A 20,532-nucleotide genomic window follows, 5' to 3' on the forward strand; every position below is an offset into this window, starting at 1 on the left:
GTTTTAGATACGAATCGATTTTAATCCGTTTGTAGCATATCATTCATTCTGCTTATTTTCACAAGCTAAACATCGTTTTTATGCAAGTGCTACAAAATATTTGCAGCACATCCATTTTTCACATTTTCAATAAATGAATTTATTGTATCTGTATTCGAAAGGCCGCATGAAATATTAGTTTGCAAAATAGCCGTGAAATTCAAATTTATCATGCCAGCCAGAAGCTTTTAGCGCAATCATTTAGCTATTCAAAAACAATAACTACAATTTTTGTAGCTGATTGATGGCCTAACTGCCGCTGAATGCCACTAATCAAAGGCCACTAATTTAACTAACGACCAAGCAAAATACAAATAAAATGCACTTTTTTCATGCCACTAAAAAATAATTCCTGAATCCGGCATTTATGCATAGCGGTTGAGTTAGGTCAGCACCGGAAATTGGTTGAACTGTGTGGAAACAAGATACATTCATATCCGCCACTAAACTCACAGTTTGTTCAATTACAGGCCACCACACTTATTATATTTGCATATTGAATTTCGCACTCGCACAAAAGCGCGACTATTTTGTTGTTAATTGAAATGCGCGTAGGATCACGTACGGCGGCGAAATCGCGAACGAGCGGAAGTATTTGGCCAGGATAACGCACCGCCAGGATAACCGCACATACAGCCAGACGCGAAAGTACTGAAAGGCAGCGCCCGGAAGAAGGCAACGCCTGGCATTCGAAGGCGCAACAGCATCTGGAATCCGCAGGACAGGGTTGTTGGCGGCGAACCGAGCAAGGACGACGAAGGACGACGACGTGGCACGAGTGTCCTTCGGTTGGATGCTGTTCGTCTGTCCGCTCTCTTATCACAGCCTGCAGATTCAGCACGACTGCCGGTCGAATTGAGGCCGCTTAGTCGTTCAGTAGGTCAGCAACACAGCTGCGTCCCACAAGCACAGGCGCGTCCGTATTATTGGGCAGGGCTCAGTTCGCTGGTTACGGAAGGCAATTTGCAGTTTGTTCTCCTTATTCGGAAATGATCTATTGAAATATCTTCCAAAATAAAAATAAACTAACTTGATTACTCATAGTTCTTTGGGATGGTTTAAGCTAAGGTGACTTTCTAGCACTTTTTATATATTTTATAGTAACTTGTTGCCCTTGTTGTTTTGTAACTTTTTAGAAACATATTAGTAGAATAGTTAGTTACGCAGAACGATCTGTCCGCTTTGATAAACATATTATCATTATTAGGAGGCACATTCCTTTGCAGTACCTCACCTCTTTGGAAATCGCTAAACCTGCTAATTTAATTATACATTTTTTAACCCAAACTGTTTTTGTCATCCTGTTTATCCCTGACAACTCGTAAATAAATAAAAACATGTTGGCAAAAGGCAAAAAAGACACAGCTCGATAAAAACTTGCCCGAAACGCAGTCAATTGTGAAATCTCAATGGATAAAAGTAATAAATACAATATGATTAGCAGACAAGTCTTTATGTAGCATGAACTTCATACGTATAAGCATATATTTGATGGAAAAAAATGACGGGGTAAACAATTGCAAAACATCATGGCCGCCGCTTGTATGACCGCTTCAAAATGTGTAAGACATTTACGAGCGTTTGAATTTGACAGATTTCTTTTATTAGAACGACAGACAGCGTCAAAGGAACTGGCGAAGCACTCATGCGTGCAAAATCCGAGTGTGGCTGCTATACTCCTATACTCCTATACTCGCATACTCGTATATGGCACACCACACACAGAAATATGTTGCTACTGGGGATTTTTCGAGGAGAGTTTAATAAAAACAAACAACCTACAAGAACCCCGGGCAATTGAAAACCCTATGAAGACATCACAAAATCTTTTATGCACCTCACCGCTTTTCAACTTCACAAAGAGCAGTTAAATGGATTAGGGATTTTGAAGCCCCACTTAGCTATGCACTTTTTCCGCACTTATTATACCAACTTACCTGTGGAGTAAAAGGGTATTCTAGATTCGTTGTAAGGAAAGCCTTTTCGTCCCTAAAAAATATATATATTTTTGATCATATATGTTGATATTCTTGCAAAAACAATGTTGAAATTTCTCGTTTACACTCCCACTAGCGGAGTATAGGGTATCTGATAGTGATGGGGAGAACTCTTGTCTGGTTCTTAGTATATTATGAAGCCCACACAAATTAATTAGCCAGACAAAATCCGACTTTCGTGGTTTGGGAAACATTCTTTCGAAGTCATTAAAAAGTTAACCATTCAAATGAAGTAATCATTGTTTTCAGTGAACGTGGCCTTGAATGGGCTGGCGGGAAAGCGGGAAAGGACACCTGCATATGTATATGTATATGCTTTTGTGGCCTCTGGAAATATTTGTAATGCTTGAAGTAAATATCGTATGACTGCTGCTATCAAATGCTCCAATTAGCAATCGATCGGCAGCTTTCGACCCCTCCAAAAATCAAAGGCGCTTATTGAACTCAAAAAAAAAATGTAAGTAAAAATTGGAAAAAGGGAGAAAAAAATGAAATCATTCCCCTTCCGAAAGCTACTTAACAATGCACGCTCCTCATCGTCAATTAAGTTTAATTGCCCCAGCGAACCACTTGAAATATGCATACAAAGTGAGCAGGGGCATCATTGAAGTACACAGCCTGCTCTCCACTTTTCCGCCGGCCAACATTAGCAGTTTCCATTTAACAATCAATTTATTCTCGCAATATTTTCGGTTTAGTGCCGCAAACATACCCAGTCCTCCTGCCACATCCTCTGCCCCAAGTGGAGGCAAGTTTGCAAGTGCTATTTTCTTGCAAACTCGTTGCATATTCATTCGAATTCCGAGTGTCGAGTACTGAGGTAGGCATCGCCTGTCTGATATCGAAGCAATTCAAAGCCTAATTGGCTGACCTCCTTGTGCGCAGTGTACTGTTGCATGGTTGCAGCCACAAAATTGTAATAACTTGTTACTTTCAAAACTCCTCTTACACCGACTTAATTTAGCAATGTCCACAATAGACATGCAACTGTTACATGCGAATGAAATGAGTAAACGTACAAAAGTTGTAAACAATATCTCGTTTTACTATTGCAAAATTTAAGTATATGTAGCGCTCTTTGTGGAAACTAAACATGACTAGTAACAAATACTTGGAAATATATTATAAAAGGCTTTCTCACATACACTTAAGACTTATGAATATATTAATTATATATGTAAGTCGTTCTTCACGTAAATGCACATGTACACATGCACCCAAGAACCCCTGTATGACACAATAATAGTATACTTGAATCTCTGGAAAGCAGCTTAGTCTACCATTTGCTGGCGCCCTTCTCCAGCAAGCCACGGAATACGGAGCCCTCCAGCTGCTGGAGCACCCTGGGATTGCCATCCTCCACGATGCGTCCTTGGTCCAGCACAATTAAGCGGTCGTAATCCAGAATAGTTGTCAGGCGATGCTGCGGATAAATAATAATGGTCATATCACAGCTGCTCTCGAGTGCCGCGATTATAGTTGTGTAAATGGACTCACGGCAATGGTGATGATGGTGCGACCCCGGAAGGCCAGATCCGCCGCCCTCAGCAGTGCACTCTCCGTGCTGCTGTCCAGGACACTGGTTGCCTCGTCCAGGACGAGGCACACGGATCCCCGCAAGATGGCACGTGCCAGGCACAACAGCTGGCGATGGCCAGCACTCAGGTTCAGTCCTCCGTCACATATCACCGTGTCTGCAGGACCAAACAAAGGTAATTATGCTTCAATCAGTTTAATTCATTGTAGCCACCACTATATAGTACCTATAATGTGCTATATACTTTGCAGCACAGTGGCAAGAACTAAACACCTAATATGCATTTAAGTACTGCTTGCATTACCCGCAAAGTGCAATAAGATACTTTTTCGCCTTCATGACTTTCGCAACAGACAAATGCAGAAGCCAAGGACAGCAAAAGCCACTTGAGGAAGCAGTTGTTGGTTCTAAACTGCTGGAAAAAAAGGACTCACCCAAACCGAGTGGAAGGTGCCCGTTGACAAACTCCTTGAGCTGCGCCAACTCGAGGCAATTCCACAATTGCAGGTCCTGGAAGTAGCCGTGTGGATCGAGGTTTTCACGTATGGTTGCGTTGAACAAATGCACATCCTGCGGAATTATTGACAGTCTGGTTCGCAGCTCGTCTGGTCGGATGCGCTGGATGTCCACGTCGTCAATGTAAATGTGGCCCCTGGTCGTTTGCAGAACACCGAAGAGGGACAGTCCCAATGATGATTTACCACTGCCAGTGCGACCACAGATGCCAATCTGTAAACGGATTGCGATGCGATTGAATATAGTTGCATTCTAACGAGTGGCATCTCCTCCCTCACATTGAACACAATCAACTTGGTATTATTTCAGTTATTTTACAAACTTGTGAGCCAGATGCGAGTGCCAAAAAAGAACATTCCTTTTCATTTATCATCAATCAACATTTCAGTTTAGAACAATTAAAACCTATTAAACGCTATGGCTGATGCTTTGTTGCTTTGCTTCATATATCTGCGTTGCTCCAGTTTTGTGATTTATTATCTCAACATTTTTTTAATTCTCCTATATATAGTGCAAACACAAATGGACTGCAAAAAACGGGGTTCACCCCTGCTTGCTTTTCATTGATGATTCCATTTTAAACTTCAATCAATATGATGGCTGACATCTGCTTTACTGATTTTGCCATCTAACCAAAGTCAGCGAGTTTTAGCCACGGATTGCAGGGTTCTTACTCCATTTGGCAAATCAATAAATATGTTAAAGGACTTTTGGATTTTTTGGATTTACTCACCCGTTGTCCGGCGGGAATTTTCAGTGTTAGATTGCTGATGACATTTTGTTTCTGCCCCTCGTATCGCAAACTAACATTATCGAAATGGATATCACCTCTTTGTGGCCACGAAATTGGCACACTTTGATCTAAAAGTGGAAAACAGTAGGGCTTACAATTAACATTTGGTTCGATTATTAAAATGTAAATTGTACAAAATAATTGAAATCATTGATATAACACCGCATTCCAAAATGCATAGTTTTGCGATTAGCAGCCTATTGTAACCAAATAACCCAAGGACAATCCCCAAAGTTTGTTCAAAATATTTGGGGATCCCAGAGATGCGAGAGTTGGGTGGCCCAAAGTGATGTAAACTGGGACAGAACTTACAGCGTTCCAGCTTCCTGGCCGGCTCATTTGGCAGGACGACCTTCTCGTCCTTGTCGTCCTTGCCGTCCTGCTGCTGCTGCGGTGGCAGTTGCTTATCTTTAATCACCGACGTCTTTGTCGTCGCCTGCTCCACCTTGTCGCCAGCTGTCGCCGGGAGGAGGTGGAAGTTTAAGTGATTGCCGTCGCCGGTTGCATTGCCTGCATTTAATTTATCAGCGTTTGCCTCGGCCCCATTTCCATGTCCTTGCCCGCCACGTGCTTCTCCATTCCGGAGCTGGTCTCCATCTCCATCTTCATCAACATCACCGGCAGCTGTCGTTGCGCCTGGGTAAACTTTGTCACCACCATCCGACTGGGACGACCTATCGACTTTGCCGCTCACATCTTCATTGGACGACGGCTCCTGATCCAAGTCCGCATCCGCATCAGCATCCTGTCCCTGGGCATAGTGGGCGATGCGTTCCACGGAGCCCGCATACATCTCCATATCAGCCAAAAGTTTTACAACCCAATTAAGGTAAATCGGCACCAACAACGTGTAGTTTATGGCCAGACCCACCAGCGATGGCGAAGGTCTCAGCTCCGACGAGCTCTTAGTGACAGCATAAGTTTCGGATGTGGATGCGCCTGGGGATGGGAATGGCAATGTCGACGTGGATGTGGATGTAGTTGCCTCGTAGTGCCTCCTGCAACTGACGCTCGCCGCTGTCAATGCCGTCACGGTGGCCACAAAAACAATGCAGCCACCCAAATAGTCCTGCAGGATGAGAAACACATTAAAACAAGCGAGTGTGCGGAGTGGTTAAGGAGATGGAATGGTGACCCATCGCTGGAGAAGATGACTGAGGTCTGGTTTCGCACTGAAAATGGTCCACCAGTAACTAAATCACTTAGCTGCCAGTAATTAGGCTGTTATAAAAAATTAAAGAAGCAACTAGCTCACAAGTAAAGAATGCTGGTTTTCAACTTCTGATTATTATCGAGCAACCAGAATACTTGAGGTAATATTTATATTTAACTCAACTATTGTATTTCCAAAATGTTATTTATATGAAGATTTTGATTTTGTATTTACCAGAGATACTCCAAGCCATCGATGACTGGTGTTGAGCAGTGCATAGGCGATTGTGTTCGCCTCGAGTCGCTTGAAAAGGATTTCAGTGAATCGCGTTTGTTGGTTAAAGGCTCGAATCGTGGTCACTCCTTGAATGGTCTCCGATAGATGGGATATGACGGGCGAGTTGGTTGCGTTCTCTATCCGCTGTAGTTCTCTGAAAATATCAAACATTACAAATATTGGCAAAACTAAAGCAGATTCTACACAGTTTACCTGGCTGAGCACCTGTAGAACTTCTGTATGAGGTAGTATGCTCCACAGATGGGCAGTGTGAGTACCAGAATCCAGGGTGTGATGGTGACATTTATGAGAATGGCCGAGAGGCAGAGCAATGTGAATTGCAGCAGGCGTTGTCCTGTGGCTGCAATTTTCTGAGGACATAATACAAAATGGTTATGAATTATTTAAGATACAGGCCACTAGCACATAGGTTATGGCACAAGAAAAAACAAAAGAGAAGGTTTTTTTCGAGTACGTCGACTATTAGATACCTTATGAGTAGTTAAAGCAATGTGAGAAAATGAATGTGGGGAGCGTAGCTCCGGAAGGGTTATACGGACAGACGGACAGACGGACGGACAAACGGACATGGCTGAATCAAGAGTCTGTTGCATATAGTTGTATATAGTTTTTGGCGAATCTATTGCACCCATATGCTCTGCGAGTCACGAGTATATTTATAGTGAAATAAATCCGTGCTTATCCACAGGACAATCTCAATGAGTGGCAACCATCTATCCACTCTCCACTTTCGTGCCGAAACAAATGAAAATTGGGGGCATTCGATGGCTAAAACAGCGGCTGGATAACAGAAATAACAAATCTCACCTTATCAATGACGGCCATATCGTTGCTGAAACGATTCACAATACGTCCGAGCGGGGTCACTTGGAAAAAGTGCAGCGTTTTATGCAAAATCGTTTGCAGCAGCTTATCGTGCAAATTACGACGGGCATTACAGCCGGCATATTGTCCGGCCGGTGTTGATACCAGGGCCATTATTATACAAACACACGAAATGCCAGCGTACATGCGAAAATAGTACGTGACTTCGTGGTCCTGCTCCGGTGGATGGAGCACCACGTGGCCCTTGGTCATGGTGGCTGCTCCATGGACATCGCTCCACTGCTGCAGCCAAACGTCCGTGTAGACACGCAAACACTGCCAAATTAGTGCGGTGATAAAAAAGATGGTGATTATGGGCAGGCCGGCGGCTCGTATGTACATTAGATATATGTCGTCCGATATTTTTCCATATTTGCGTTCCGTATCAATCGCCATCCTGGCCAGCGGCATCGATTCTCCGCCGGATCCACCTGCCTCCACCGGCACGTGTCCTTCATTGTGCTCCTGGACGACCGGGGATGTCACGTTTGTCCTCGATTCTTTGTCCGTTGCTGAATCGCAATTGTCATCGCAATTTATTGTGGTTTCCTTCGAGTCAATATTTACGCCTGATTTTTTGAAGAAGAAGGGAGAAGTGGAGGATACACAGGATCAGGATGTGTTTGACAGAGCAAAAGAAGCTTTCTCAGTTGTGTGATATAATATTTGTGCAAATGCTAAGTTATTATAAAAACAAACTAGATCTAAACCTTAGATTTAAATCTAAGCCCTAATGAAACAAGAAAGTCGTAACTAAACTCATATGCAATATGAGTTGCATAAAGAAGAATAACTAAAGTTGCATGCAAGGAACTTCTGATTGACTTTTAATTGGTACTAATATGTTTTGTACCTTTTGCAAGTGCCACATGGACCCACATCAATTAAACCCTGCTGCCGTTTAATTGAACAAGTTCCGGCGACAAACTAATTGAAAGTAAAGTTTTCTCGGCGTCTGCGGATTTGCCTAGCAAAGGATTCGATGGGTTCGATGGGATCGAATGGAGTGACACTCGCAGCGCTGATTAAATCGAAAGTTTTCACCGAACGAACCCGCTGACTTATCAGCCAAATATTGATAGATCAATGCATCCAGTTGGCCAAAGTTTCTGCCTTGCAAACTTTTCGCGCCCTGGAACACTGTCTCTTTGACTTACCGCTCGGGAGCTCAGAAAACTTTGAAAATCAAAGTTGATTTAAGTTTTAAGTTTTAAGCTACACGCATGCATCCAGGAGTAAACTAAAAGGATGCCAAGTTCCCCAAGTGTATTGACATAAAAGCGAAGGATGAACCATTTTCTTTGGCCAATATTATGGCAATATTTTGTTCACAGTTTTCCCGCCCAACTGCACAAATTTTTGCTAATCAATATTCATTATAGAAAATTTCCACGACGCAAGAAACCGTAAATTTTCATTAAACTTAATTCGCTTAAAGTCTTGAACTACGATACAAAAATTCTCCTGGCTAATTACTAAGTTTTACAAGGAACTAAACGAAACTGGCTTAGCTAAATTTAAAAGTGAACAGCTAAATGGTTTTGAACTTACATTTTTTGGGCTTTTCTTCTGGCTGCGTTTCATTTTGAACATATTTGTTATTCTTACTCCCTTCTGTCGCTAAAATTGAGGCGGGAAAATGCACAATGGGCGGGGACTCCTCGGAAATGCTTCTATAAGAAAAATATTACAATATTAACAAACAGTTTTGGATAAAAAAAAGAAGCAGTTACGTAGGTATTACATTTCCCTTACAGAATAGAGTTTGTTTCACTGAGTGGATGATGATGGTTCTTGGGCTTATTGGAACGCCGCATGGACATTCGGCGCAGGAACTGCTGAAAACTGCCCCGAACATGTTCATCCAAAGGACCCTCCGAACTAGTATTGGACCTCCTGGCCTCCTCCGACTTCTTCAGCTCCGGATTGGCCACCTCCATGGCTGGCGGCGAGGAGGCGTTCCGTGACAGTGGCTGATGGGCCACATGCTGCGGCGGTTGCCAGGATTGAACTCGTGGCTCTGGTGCCGTCGTGGCCAAGTCACCACCATCCACACTGCTCTCCGCATAGCTGCTGCAACTGGTGGCCAAAACACTGCGACTCAGGACATCGCCACTAGTGGAACTGGATGCCGAAGTGGCCGTCAGGGTGCTGAGGCCACTCAATCGATGCCAGGAGTTGGTGGTCCGACTGCCACGACGGCTGAGAGTGTGCCGGCGACGAGGTCGCATGATGACATCGTCACCCTGGCACTCGTCAATCGGCAGTGGAACATCGTACATCAGATGCCTCGAGCCATAAATACTGGAACGTTTGCGTTGCAAGCTGTAGCCGCCACAGGTTGCATTGCCGATGGGATATGACTGCGGGTTAGAGAGTACGGGAATAATTCATTGATTGCATCAGAAGAGCTGTCTTGCAGTACCACAGACACCTGGTCATCCTCCTCATCCTCCTCGACCACATGCGATTGCATATTAGCCACCGATATGCAGCCACTGCCATCAGTGGCATCCGTGTGGCATCCAGCACTCGCATCCATCGTCACCGAAATCGAGCGCTGTAATCCCAGCTTGCTCACGTTCCTCAGCAATTTCCACCGCTCACCTGCTGTTTTTTCACCAGGACTGCGAATGATAATGAATTATGATGGGAGTTTGTAGGTGGAGGTACAAGTGGAGTACATACTTTTGGGAGGGGTTATCCTTCTTGGCCTTGGCCATCGCAATAATCGCGTTCCATTTGGCGGTGATTCGCGGTTGAGTCAATTCAATATCCGCAAAGCTGCCACACGCTTCTACACGACCATCTTTTATGGCAATTAACTTAAAGTTTAATATAAAAAATTCAGTTCATTTTCTACCTTATTTTCTAAGATAAAATGGAAGTTCTTCACATCAAATGTGGTTTAAAAGTTTAAACAAGAGTAGGTCAACTAAGAGGAACGTATAAAATGTGTATTGCCTAAGAAAGGACTTACGTATTCCGCCTCCTTGATGCGGTGCAATTGCTGAGTCACAAGGATAAAAGTTCGATTCGACTTTTGCAGCATCTCACGTATGCAGTGCTCAAATATGTGCTCGCCCACTTCGTTGTCAAGCGAAGCCAATGGGTCATCCTAAACAAAATATTGTATTATTTGTGTTAATATTAACAAAGTATATATTCGGGTATGTTATAAAGTTAATATTCATATAGAGCCAATTGACCGCGTTTATTGGATTAAAGAGCTTCACATCACAACTGAAACAAATTTAAAAGTCTCCCTCAAGGTATTTGAGTCATGAACCCGCTTCTTGGTGGCCTTTTCCACTATTCGGGACCCAGCATCTTGCTGGGCTGCACCCACTGCCTGAAGTCCTCCCGCGAGATGCCGTTGTGGAGGGCCTCCTCCTCCAAAGTGGTGCCGCTAATGTGGGCCGCCCTGGCGATCGCAGCGGCGCGCTCGTAGCCAATGTGGGGACTCAGGGCGGTGACCAGCATCAGGGACTCCTTGAGGATGCTCTTGATCTTGCTCCTGTTCGGCTCGATGCCCTCGAGGCAGTTGGCGCAGAAGGACTTCATGCCATCGCCCAACAGGGTGACCGAGCGCAGCACATTGGAGGCAATCATGGGCATAAAGGTGTTCAGCTGAAAGTGGCCAGAGGAACCACCCATGGTGACGGCCACATGGTTGCCCATCACCTGGGCGCAGATCATGGACATGGCCTCGCACTGCGTGGGATTCACCTTGCCGGGCATGATGGAACTGCCTGGCTCGTTCTCCGGCAGATGCAGTTCCCCAAATCCGCAACGTGGTCCCGATCCAAGGAATCGTATGTCATTCGCTATCTTCATCACACTCGCCGCAATGGTGTTGAGTTCCCCGTGCAGTTCCACCAGCGAATCGCAGGTGGAGATGGATTCGAAGAAGTTCGGTGACTCAACAAAGGGCAGAAATGTAAGCTCGGCTATCCGCTTGATGCACTGCTCGGAATATCCCGTCTTGGTCTCTGCTCCGGTGCCCACCTTAGTGCCGCCCATGGGCAACTGATACAGTCGACACAGGGCCGAGTCCAGTCGCAACCTGCCGTTCACAAGTTGATGCTGATAGCCACTGAACTCCTGGCCGAGGGACAGCGGAACTGCGTCCATGAGATGCGTTCTGCCAATCTTGATCAGGTCCATCCAATCATTCGACTTCCTGGCCAGCAGATCAATAAAGATCCTTAAGCTGGGATACAGCTTCTCCTGCAGTTGCATGGCCACGGCGATTCGCACGGCCGTGGAGAAGGTGTCATGGGAACTTTGTGCCATGTTGACATGGTCATTGGGATCCACCGGCTCCTTGGAACCCATCTGGCCGCCCAGAATCTCGATGGCTCGATTGCAGATGACCTCGTTCACGTTCATGTTCGTGTGCCCGCCGCATCCATCCTGCCATATGACCAACGGAAAGTGCTCCTCTTCATAGAGTTTGCCCGATATAACATCATCACAGGCCTTGGAAATGGCATCGCATAGATGCTCCTCCATGCAATGGATTTTGTTCGCCTCCGCAGCCGATTTCTTCACTATGCCCAGGGCACTGATAAGGGGTCGCTGTGAGTTTGGAGACCATAAGAATCTATATATTCAAAGTCAATACACTCATACTGGCATTCGTTCCTCAACGCCCCCAATCGGGAACTTCATCAGGGATCTCATGGTCTGCGGACCGAACATTCGATCGAGGGGAATGTGCACGGGACCCGTGGAATCATATTCAACTCGAGTATCTGGCACTATCAGGCGAGCCAGTTTGTACATCAAACTGAAAATCTCCTTCTGGTCGAAAGACATTTTGGGAAATTTTAAGGTATAGGTATTACGAATTGAATGTGTAGGCCCAAAAGTACAGGTCAGGTAAAGATTACTCGATTATGGTCGGATATATATCACACTAAATGTTTTAAATTCCATGCTTAATGGAAATAGCATCTCATTTCTAAACATTTTGCCATTATCTTCTTTTAAACATATATAAGCTTACCATAATGACCACATTAGCCGATGAATATATAGCTCGAGCTATGGCAATTCGCTGCCTTTGTCCTCCAGAGATGTTTACTCCGCGCTCCCCGATAATGGTAAGATCCCCTCGGGGCATCAACTCAATATCTGGCTTAAGAGCACAGGCATCCAATACAAAATCATATCGCTTCGGTCGAAAGGCTTCTCCGAAAAGGATGTTCTCCCGAATGGTGTCATTTAAGAGCCAAGGTTGTTGTGAAACATACGAAATAGTGCAGGTTCTGGATAAAACAAAATTAAAATCAATTATACTTTATGATTTGCTTAGGTTATGCTTTTGCTTTGCTTAAGATTTGCTTTCTTTTGCTTTGGTTTCTTTTGGGTTTGCTTTGGTGCTGCTTTAGAATTGGGCTAGCTTTAAGTATGCTGTGGATTTGCTTTTGGTTTACTTAGTGATTTATTATGGACTTTCTTAGACTTTGCTTTGGATTTTGGCTTGGTTTTGCTTTGAGAATGCTATTGGTTTCCCTTATATCTGGTCATGTTCGTCTGTCCGTTTGTCTGTCCGTATGAACGTGAAGATAGAGAGTTGGTATTCAACGGAATCGCTTTAGCTGAGTAACAATCTTTATATGTGCACAGAACTACCTTTTATGTTTTAAATACCAAATGAGTGACTTGATATAAAATATCTGAGTTTTCTTGTTGAATGTATTTCAGGCAATATGTACAAAAAAAAAGCATAAGTTTGCAAGTCAAATGCGGACAGGAAGGGAAGCCCCGAGGATACCACAGAAAAAAGCGTACTCGAACTAACATAGACATTTATTACAGTAATTGAAATTATTGCACATTTGCCGGTTGCCAAGATGCAGTTGGAGATGGGGATGGAGATTTGGGTTGGGGATGGAAAGGGGCGGTCGTGCTGAAGAAAGCAATGTAAGCAAAGGCCACAGGATCGCATCGAGTGCTGCTGCAAGGAGCAAGTCTGCGTTTCCACTGCGCGATTTCCATTTCTTAAATGCATTTGTATATGGCCTCCATGCACCCTTTGCTCCCCCTTTTTTCTCCCTCAGCCAGACGGCTATGCCATTTTTATTTTATGTGCAATAAAATTAACAACGCGCACAGGCGTTTTGTGATAAATTACGGAATCACGTGGCTCGCATTGAAACGACTGTTAAAATATGTTGTATGACTGCGGCGGACTCGATTCGATTGCGGCAGCAACCACTAAAGTTTAAACTATTCCACCTACTTTCTTTGACTTTTTCCCGGAAAATGGGTTGACCTAATATCGCGTAGTACAGATATTTGCATTTAGAAGTGGCTAGATGAATGCCTATCGTATGATTCTTTAAGTAGTACTAACTTAACTAACACTTTTGGATAAACCAGCCGCAATACAAATTCATATTTTTCAATATATTTATGCGTGCTAAAATAGTTGAAAATTATGCAATTAAATTGATAAACGGCCAAACAAACTTATCCACTATGTTGCGTGGCTTCTGCTGTTTGCACAACTGAAAATAAGCACATAAATAGCTAAGCAAATTTGCAGGAGCCGTGTAGTCTGGGTGTTCTGTGTTGACAGACAAGGAAACGTGCTTAATCTTGGCCCCAGGAAATTGGAAAAGGTTTCCCATGCTTAAGGCAGCCAAAAGTGCTTTAAATTGAAACATATTTTTAAATTCGTATAAGAAAGTGAAATTTGCAACGAAAACTAGACGTGTGAAGTACTGGTAACCGGGATTCCCTTTCCGCATGTCCGTATGTGTCCGTATGTCCGTATGAAAGTCAAGTTTTGGAAACTTTTAAAGCTGAAGAGCAAGTGGAGGTTACCAACACCAAAAATGAACTTAAATTAATAGTAACCACATTAAGGATTGCCTAAGAACCGAAGATTGTAAGAAGTTTACTCACTTGTGCCAAAACATGTTGCCTGCGAGGAGCGGCATCTCCATGAGGAGCGCCGATAGAAGGGATGTCTTGCCACTTCCGTTCTTGCCCACAACTATGGTTAGTTTTCCCTTGGGAACGATGATGCCGGGCACATGCAGTTGCACCACTGGCATCTGGCTTTGTGGCTGCCACGTGAAGAGGCCGTCGTTGATCGAGACGGCAATGTCATCGGGCATTTTCAGCAATAGGGAATCACGTCGCCAGCTATCCGTGTTTCTGGCCCGGATCACGGAAAATTCCACAGGCCTGTCCATCACACTGCCGCGCATCTTCGGTGGCCGAATGGCCACATAAGGCGTATTCCGGAGCAGTTCCCTACGCTGCTGCACCAGCTTGATGTGGCCCACCTCCTGGGCAGCGGATGGGGATATATCTCCCGCCGATTCCTCGGCATTTTGCAGCAGTGGTGTGGAATTAGTTGCAAGCTCAGGAGTTTGGGACTTTTGAGCCAGACGCTTCTCATTCAGCCTATTTTCCGCTTGGGCTGTACGCATTGTCAAATTCGATTTCTCCTGCGTTTCATACATATCCAAGGAGGCATCGCTCTTGCTCAGAATTCTGGCCATATTGCGTATGCCCTCGAACTGCTTCTGGATCTCGCTGGACTTCAGGAAACGCTCCAATCGACGCGTCGATACCCTGGCCGCTATGATGATGGGCACTGTGATGGGGAAAATCAGGAGCGGCACTGTTAGCTGCTGGAAAAGTGCCAGCGAGGAGAACAGCCGACTGGCATTCAAATCGAAGTCCTGATCGCGATGCAACCACACATATACGCCCAGAGTAACGAATGTGATCAGTACGGTGGCCACATGTGTCAGCACGGCTAATATAAAGAAATGGGGTTTCTTGTTAACACAATAGGACTTTGATTGTGTCAGGGATCAGGATCATACATACCCATTAGGGTCCAGAATGTGGCATCCTTGTTGAGATACTTGAGCTCATTTCTTCGCGCCTCCTGAATCTTCTTGAGAAATACCTCATCCCAGGCATTTAGTTTTATCACTTTTATGCCAACAAGTGTGTCGTGTATTTTTTTTAAACGCTCATCGGTATATCTCTATTATAACACAAGAAAATGTAAATAGAACTTAATAAAAGTTTGGTTTATACAATTTTAATATTTAATTACCGCTATAACCTCTGCGTTTTTGGACATTGCATTACCGATGAAAAACTGCAGGGGTGTCATTATCACAATGCAAACAATGGATCCAATAACTGCACTGATTCCCAAATTTACATATAATAGATATATGACCACGGCTATCTGAAATAAGCAAAGTAAAAATGTAAGAACGCATATTAGTTATTTTAAAAATATGTTACTGAGCCCGGCAAATATTAAAGAACATTAAAAAGTCCTTCGAGTCATTTGTCTAAGAATTATTAGCGAAAATAGCAAATAAATATTTACAAAATAATTCGAAAAAGCTGCTGAAAAAGCTATTTTGTATAAAATCAAATTTATAGCCCGACTATTATAGAGCATATTAAAAACATTTATATTCGCATTTCCACTCAAGGATTTCTCAGACAGCCAATGCGATAAATTAGCCTCGAGTTAGCGGACATCAAATGGAGCCCAAATGGCACACAAGTTGCTCATAAATTGTAAAAACGATTAGCCAGCCAACCAAATGGCCAATCTCCATACGAACCTTAAACGGAATGGCCCAGGCGTAGTGGATGATCAGGAAGAATTGCATGATGTTCAGGGTGTCCTCGGTCATGTGGTTGGTGATGCTGCCAATGTCATGGCCGACATTTGGTTCTGAAAAGTGCGGAGAAAAGGAGTTAATTCTATGGTATGGAAGATAGTATTTAGTTCTAGGGAAAATAACTATTAAAGCATATATAAAAGTTGTCAAATGGAACATAGAAGTAAGTAACACAATCCAAAGTTAACTTAAATATAGGAAACTATAATCATGTACAAATCATTCCGATAAAAATTAGATGCCATAGTGCCACTTTTTATTGACAAAGCTTCTTTTTGGCTTTAATTTTCTTAGGAAGACTTAAGTTTTTGTCTACATCAATAGGATTTACTCTATAATTCCCTGATTTACTGGCTCACCACTCGAACTGTCCACGTGCTCCAATGTTGCCATGGCTTCATCGTTTTTCTGCTTTGCATCGGCAGTTGGAGAAGTTGACTGAACTTGGGCCGTAGAATCACTGCTATCGGAGCCAGCGCCCGCATTGAGGAGCAAACTTTTTCTATAAATTAGACCCTGCAGGGACGTCTTAATCCTGATGCCCGACATGTTGAGGATGTGCGTCGAGGCCTGGGACAAGGCGCCTTGTGTGATGGCGGCCAGCAGGACAATCCAGGCGATGCACCAACCATTCGCCAGCAGATCCGACCAGGTGCTGCTGTAAATGCGCACTCTATCGATGTTGGTGCCGTATACCTCGTCGAATTCGGTGCCCAGGATGCGCGAGGTGGACAGCAGAGTGGTCAGCTCATTGTCCTTTGGCTCGGAGGCCTGGGCATAAAGTTGCTCGATATATTCAACGATGTTTTGTATGGCCAGCGGTCCAATCAGGGCAAATAAATCACCGACAAGTTTCAAAATTCCGCCCAGGGCAAACATTTGCCAGCTGTTCTTTATGTAGCAGTACCACAAGGATGGGGATGAATTTGACTTTTTCTGTAAGTCAAACTTGTTCAACGATATGTGTGCATGATTCATTAACGCCGCCTTACTTTCTTCTCAGTGTAGATGTACAGGAAGTGGTCGTAATGCGACCTAGCACTATCCTCCAGCTTCGTTTGACCCAGATCCTCCAGCTCCAGTGGCTCCTTGTAGCCGAGCCACAGAAGAGGTGTTAGCCACCAAAAACAGGACTTGGAATAAAATGTGGCCAGTGAGTGCTTGTAGCCAATTTTGTCATAGTCATCCAAATAGTCATCGTGATAGCACTGTGGATTGCAATTTGTTTTATAAAAATTAGTTAATTCTATAAATCACGAGTGTCCTGTGACAATTGTTAAAGCCATTCATATATCCGCCCATCCAACATTTCGTGCATTTAAATATTCAACTCTTGTGTTGAGCCTTCACTTCCTACTTTGCTCGTTGTCCTGGGACTCATCCTGTTGCAAAGCCACAAGCTGCATAGCAACAACAACAAAAAATGAACAACGTAAACATTTTTGCCAAGTATGAAAAGCATTAAGCTCAAAATCTCCACTTAACCCCAATTAAAATTTAAACATGCAACTCGCATTGCGATTTCTGGCTTCCTCTGTTGCGCCAACTGGCATTTATTAGCGGGGTGTTTATATAAATACGTTTAAGCCATTGAAATAATCACATTAGTTATATAAAACAACAGAGCAGTTCTAATTTTTTTGTAAAAAAAAAGAACTACTTATCACGTTTATCATTGTTTTAAGTTTTACACAAATTTATCATTGAGTATTCCCAGTTACCATCTACTTAGTTCTCAGATAAACAAAATATTGGGTTCTAGCTTTAATAAATTTAAATATAACTTACATTTTAGTTAGACGCATATTTATTTTAAATATTACATTTTAAAGTCATAACTTCAAAATACTTGGTAATAAATAAATTAACACAATGCTTACTTCTTTGTACACTGTAAATCCGTCCAGCAGTGCCAAGGATACCATGCACATGGCAGACATGGCCACCAGGCACGTCTGCAGCTCCAGAAAATCCTCGTAGCGAGCCAGCTCGAAAAGCTCATTGGAGAGCAGGGCAAAGGTCAGCGCCTCCACCGCCGTGCTGGCGTACAAGAGCACTGAAATTGGAAGATGGGTCGATGGGACACGTGAACCAGGAGCTTGTTTAGTGGCCTTCCAGCACAACACTCACCTGTCGCCTTCTTGCGCTCCACAATGCGATGGTACAGCATTAGCACGAGGGTCAGCAAGGTGGAGAAAAGCGCATTCCAGAGTTCTCCCGATCCAATAACCACCAAATAATTGAGATCCCTGGGACTCGAGTGGAATAGGTTGTTGAGGTGGCGAACATTTCGGTGCGGAAGAAAGTTCCTGGCCAGTTCCAAGCTATTCAGGGCCAAAAGGAGCAACGAGATCGCCGCACGTCCATTGTGGAACATTAGCAATGTTTTATGGCATCTGCATTAGAACGTTAGGAAAGTAAAGAGGATTGAAATGGTGGTTTTTTCTCCAAAAATCATAAGGATCTATGCTGATGACTATGTATTATTATCAACATGTAGTACTCCTGCTGAAGCAAAACTTATAAAGTAGGGTAACTCATTTTAAATGAAAGTCCCACTTCTTATGTAGATCCCATGAAGAACCACTTCATAAAATGAGCATAATAAATCATAAAACTCATGCAGCTATATTTCTATAATTAACTGCAGTTCTTAATGATATTGATTCGGGTATCAGACACGTTCATCCGCATATTTATTTATAAGAATCCGCCCTTAAAACAAAGTGCGTTGCAGCACCAATTGAGATTTATCCATTGAGATTCACCCATTGAGATTGTACCCATTGAGAATACTTTGGCACGCGATGCGTTATTTGTCGAGTCTGGAATGCCAAGTTGATTATTTTTTAATTTCACTGCGGGTTGCATTCGATGTTCAATAGTGTACGCAATGCACTTGAGCTCCGGATATCAATTATTCCATTTTCAGTGAATATCCAAATATGTAAATATGTATTAATACAGTTTCTTGCAAGGAAATAACGATGTTTGACCTTTTCAAATATTGTTTAAACAATCAAACTTGTTTTGGTGATCAAACATTCACGCTCACTTTTCTTTTAAACAAACAATTAGCCACAGTCACTTATGTATGCAAATGAGTTAAAGTGCGTGCAAATAAATAAAAGTTAGTTACTTAAAAAAAGTTTTATGTTATCTTAGGCCATAAATGCTGTCTGTGTGATTTCTAAATGAAGTAACACACTTGAGCTCCCTAGGAAATTCTCCAGAATTCGAATAATCTACAAAACGCATGTGCTAAATTTAAACAAATGTGCTCATTTGCTTCTCTAAAATATACGTATGCATACATGTATGTACATTGTACATTTGTACAATTTATTTACACTCTTATTTTGGCCCTAATTGAGCAAGGAGTAAACTGGACATCAAACTTCCGATGATGATCAAACATTTTGCATGGCATTTCATACCATTACATTTGACCCTATTTTAGTTTAGGGCTTTGTGCACAATTGAAAGCAAAAAATCGCCAGCTCAGTGTAAACAAAAGAAGTACATGTTTATACTTGGTCGAAAATAAACAAATAAAACAGGGCGAAAATCACTTTTATTCTAGTTTAAACTTGAAAGTGTGTCAATTTAGCGACTGCCTCCCAAGTTGTATATATTTGGGTGTAATGGCAATATTTGTATATAAATCCCAAAAATGAATGAAACTCACTTTTTGTATCTGCTCCAAACAAACATCCATCCGAAAATTAGCAGAAAAATGCTGAGACACGTAAAAACACGCCTCACACGGTCAATGCCACAAACATCTGTATTCAAATTATCATAAATAGAGCGTACATGCCCATTTAAATTATCGCAGTGTATTATATTGAACAACTGCTTCATGTTGGCCAATAAAACAGGAACTGCTGGTCAAAACTGTGTGCGCTAGTGCCGGTTATTAAACTTTGCAAAGATTTCACTTTTCTGATTCCATTTGAAAAGATTTTCTTCGCGTTGCGCATATCATTTTCTACGCCTCTTTGTATTGCTCACAATTAAATCGAGTCCATAGGCATACACTTTGAAATCTTTGCGCACAACAGGTTGAACAGCAAATACAGAATCGCTCAATATAAACAAACTATTTCGCAATCAGTAATATGCAGTGCAATGTGTGCTATGCCCCCTAATACCCAATTGAATCCAAAATACATATGAACATGGATGGATCCAAAATGAATTTCGTTCCAAACTGAGCAGAGTCCGTCGCATCACCAGTTGCCATTCAATTATTATTCTGTTAAGTAATTTTTGTATAAACAACACAACACAACGCACAGATATGTGGCGCACGTTTGCCGCGATTAAGAAATCTTCGCGAGAAGAAAAGGCCAACCGACTCCGACCGAGCGTGGCGGCACACTAAGCACACTAAGAAGACTCTCGCCGGCACGCAGGGAAAACCACGAAGAGCCAGCCAGCCGCCCGAAATCGAGAAGATATTGCACTGATCTGGATCTGGGGGATCGCGCACGTGCGCGATGGGAAAAAGCTCTTCCCACATCGCCAGATTCGTGGTGTTCCAGCCACTGATAGCAGCGACCCATATATGTGGCACTAAATCAACTCGAAGCAAATCACAAATCGCAGGCCATAAGCAATTAGCAGTTTAACTACATGGTTTGTTAAACTTC

The 20,532-nt window shown here is 43.1% G+C and overlaps 3 protein-coding genes across 5 annotated transcripts in view; all 3 read right to left on the minus strand.

The window, feature by feature from the left end:
• The window catches only part of LOC120443916, a 105,990-nt gene extending 104,880 nt beyond the window's left edge, over positions 1 to 1,110 (minus strand). The window contains exon 1 of the mRNA XM_039623356.2: positions 493 to 1,110. The gene's annotated coding sequence lies outside the window, so the exon portion shown is untranslated. The remainder of the gene's footprint in view (positions 1 to 492) is intronic.
• Positions 1,111 to 3,079: 1,969 nt separating this feature from the next.
• Positions 3,080 to 20,449, minus strand: LOC120456978 (ATP-binding cassette sub-family C member Sur). Of its 3 annotated transcripts, XM_039644129.2 has the most exons (23): positions 19,566 to 20,449; positions 18,008 to 18,273; positions 17,758 to 17,933; positions 16,870 to 17,085; positions 16,237 to 16,813; positions 15,818 to 15,930; positions 15,289 to 15,426; positions 15,054 to 15,216; positions 14,115 to 14,979; positions 12,208 to 12,469; positions 10,177 to 10,314; positions 9,885 to 10,021; positions 9,622 to 9,823; positions 8,952 to 9,559; positions 8,748 to 8,869; positions 7,140 to 7,765; positions 6,525 to 6,682; positions 6,270 to 6,465; positions 5,195 to 5,951; positions 4,823 to 4,950; positions 4,008 to 4,302; positions 3,534 to 3,730; positions 3,080 to 3,459 (listed from the first exon to the last, which is right to left on the minus strand). In XM_039644129.2, the coding sequence occupies exons 1-23, from the start codon at positions 19,739 to 19,741 to the stop codon at positions 3,313 to 3,315; spliced, it is 6,663 nt and encodes a 2,220-aa protein (XP_039500063.1). In that variant the 5' UTR covers positions 19,742 to 20,449; the 3' UTR covers positions 3,080 to 3,312. The 3 variants fall into 3 exon arrangements, 1 of the variants encoding a protein (XP_039500063.1); XR_005616892.2 differs by lacking the exons at positions 3,080 to 3,459; positions 3,534 to 3,730 and adding an exon at positions 4,368 to 4,758 and having other exon boundaries at positions 4,184 to 4,302; XR_005616893.2 differs by lacking the exons at positions 3,080 to 3,459; positions 3,534 to 3,730 and adding an exon at positions 4,368 to 4,762 and having other exon boundaries at positions 4,184 to 4,302.
• On the minus strand, positions 10,392 to 12,092 carry LOC120456992 (probable fumarate hydratase, mitochondrial). The gene is made up of 2 exons (XM_039644148.2): positions 11,832 to 12,092; positions 10,392 to 11,777 (listed from the first exon to the last, which is right to left on the minus strand). The coding sequence occupies exons 1-2, from the start codon at positions 12,015 to 12,017 to the stop codon at positions 10,509 to 10,511; spliced, it is 1,455 nt and encodes a 484-aa protein (XP_039500082.1). The 5' UTR covers positions 12,018 to 12,092; the 3' UTR covers positions 10,392 to 10,508.
• Positions 20,450 to 20,532: the final 83 nt, after the last annotated feature.

This window comes from Drosophila santomea, chromosome 2L (assembly GCF_016746245.2).
Source record: "Drosophila santomea strain STO CAGO 1482 chromosome 2L, Prin_Dsan_1.1, whole genome shotgun sequence".
NCBI lineage: Eukaryota > Metazoa > Arthropoda > Insecta > Diptera > Drosophilidae > Drosophila > Drosophila santomea.

Bases quoted from the DNA above. Each gene is read 5' to 3' on its own strand.
- LOC120456978 (XM_039644129.2), bottom strand. From the start codon at position 19,741: ATGAAGCAGTTGTTCAATATAATACACTGCGATAATTTAAATGGGCAT. The intron at 15,217-15,288 runs GTAATTAAATAT...GTGTTATAATAG, and splicing joins AAAACGCAGAGGTTATAGCG to AGATATACCGATGAGCGTTT. The intron at 3,460-3,533 runs GTGAGTCCATTT...ATTTATCCGCAG, and splicing joins GCACCATCATCACCATTGCC to CATCGCCTGACAACTATTCT.
- LOC120456992 (XM_039644148.2), bottom strand. From the start codon at position 12,017: ATGTCTTTCGACCAGAAGGAGATTTTCAGTTTGATGTACAAACTGGCT. The intron at 11,778-11,831 runs GTATGAGTGTAT...CCAAACTCACAG, and splicing joins GCGTTGAGGAACGAATGCCA to CGACCCCTTATCAGTGCCCT.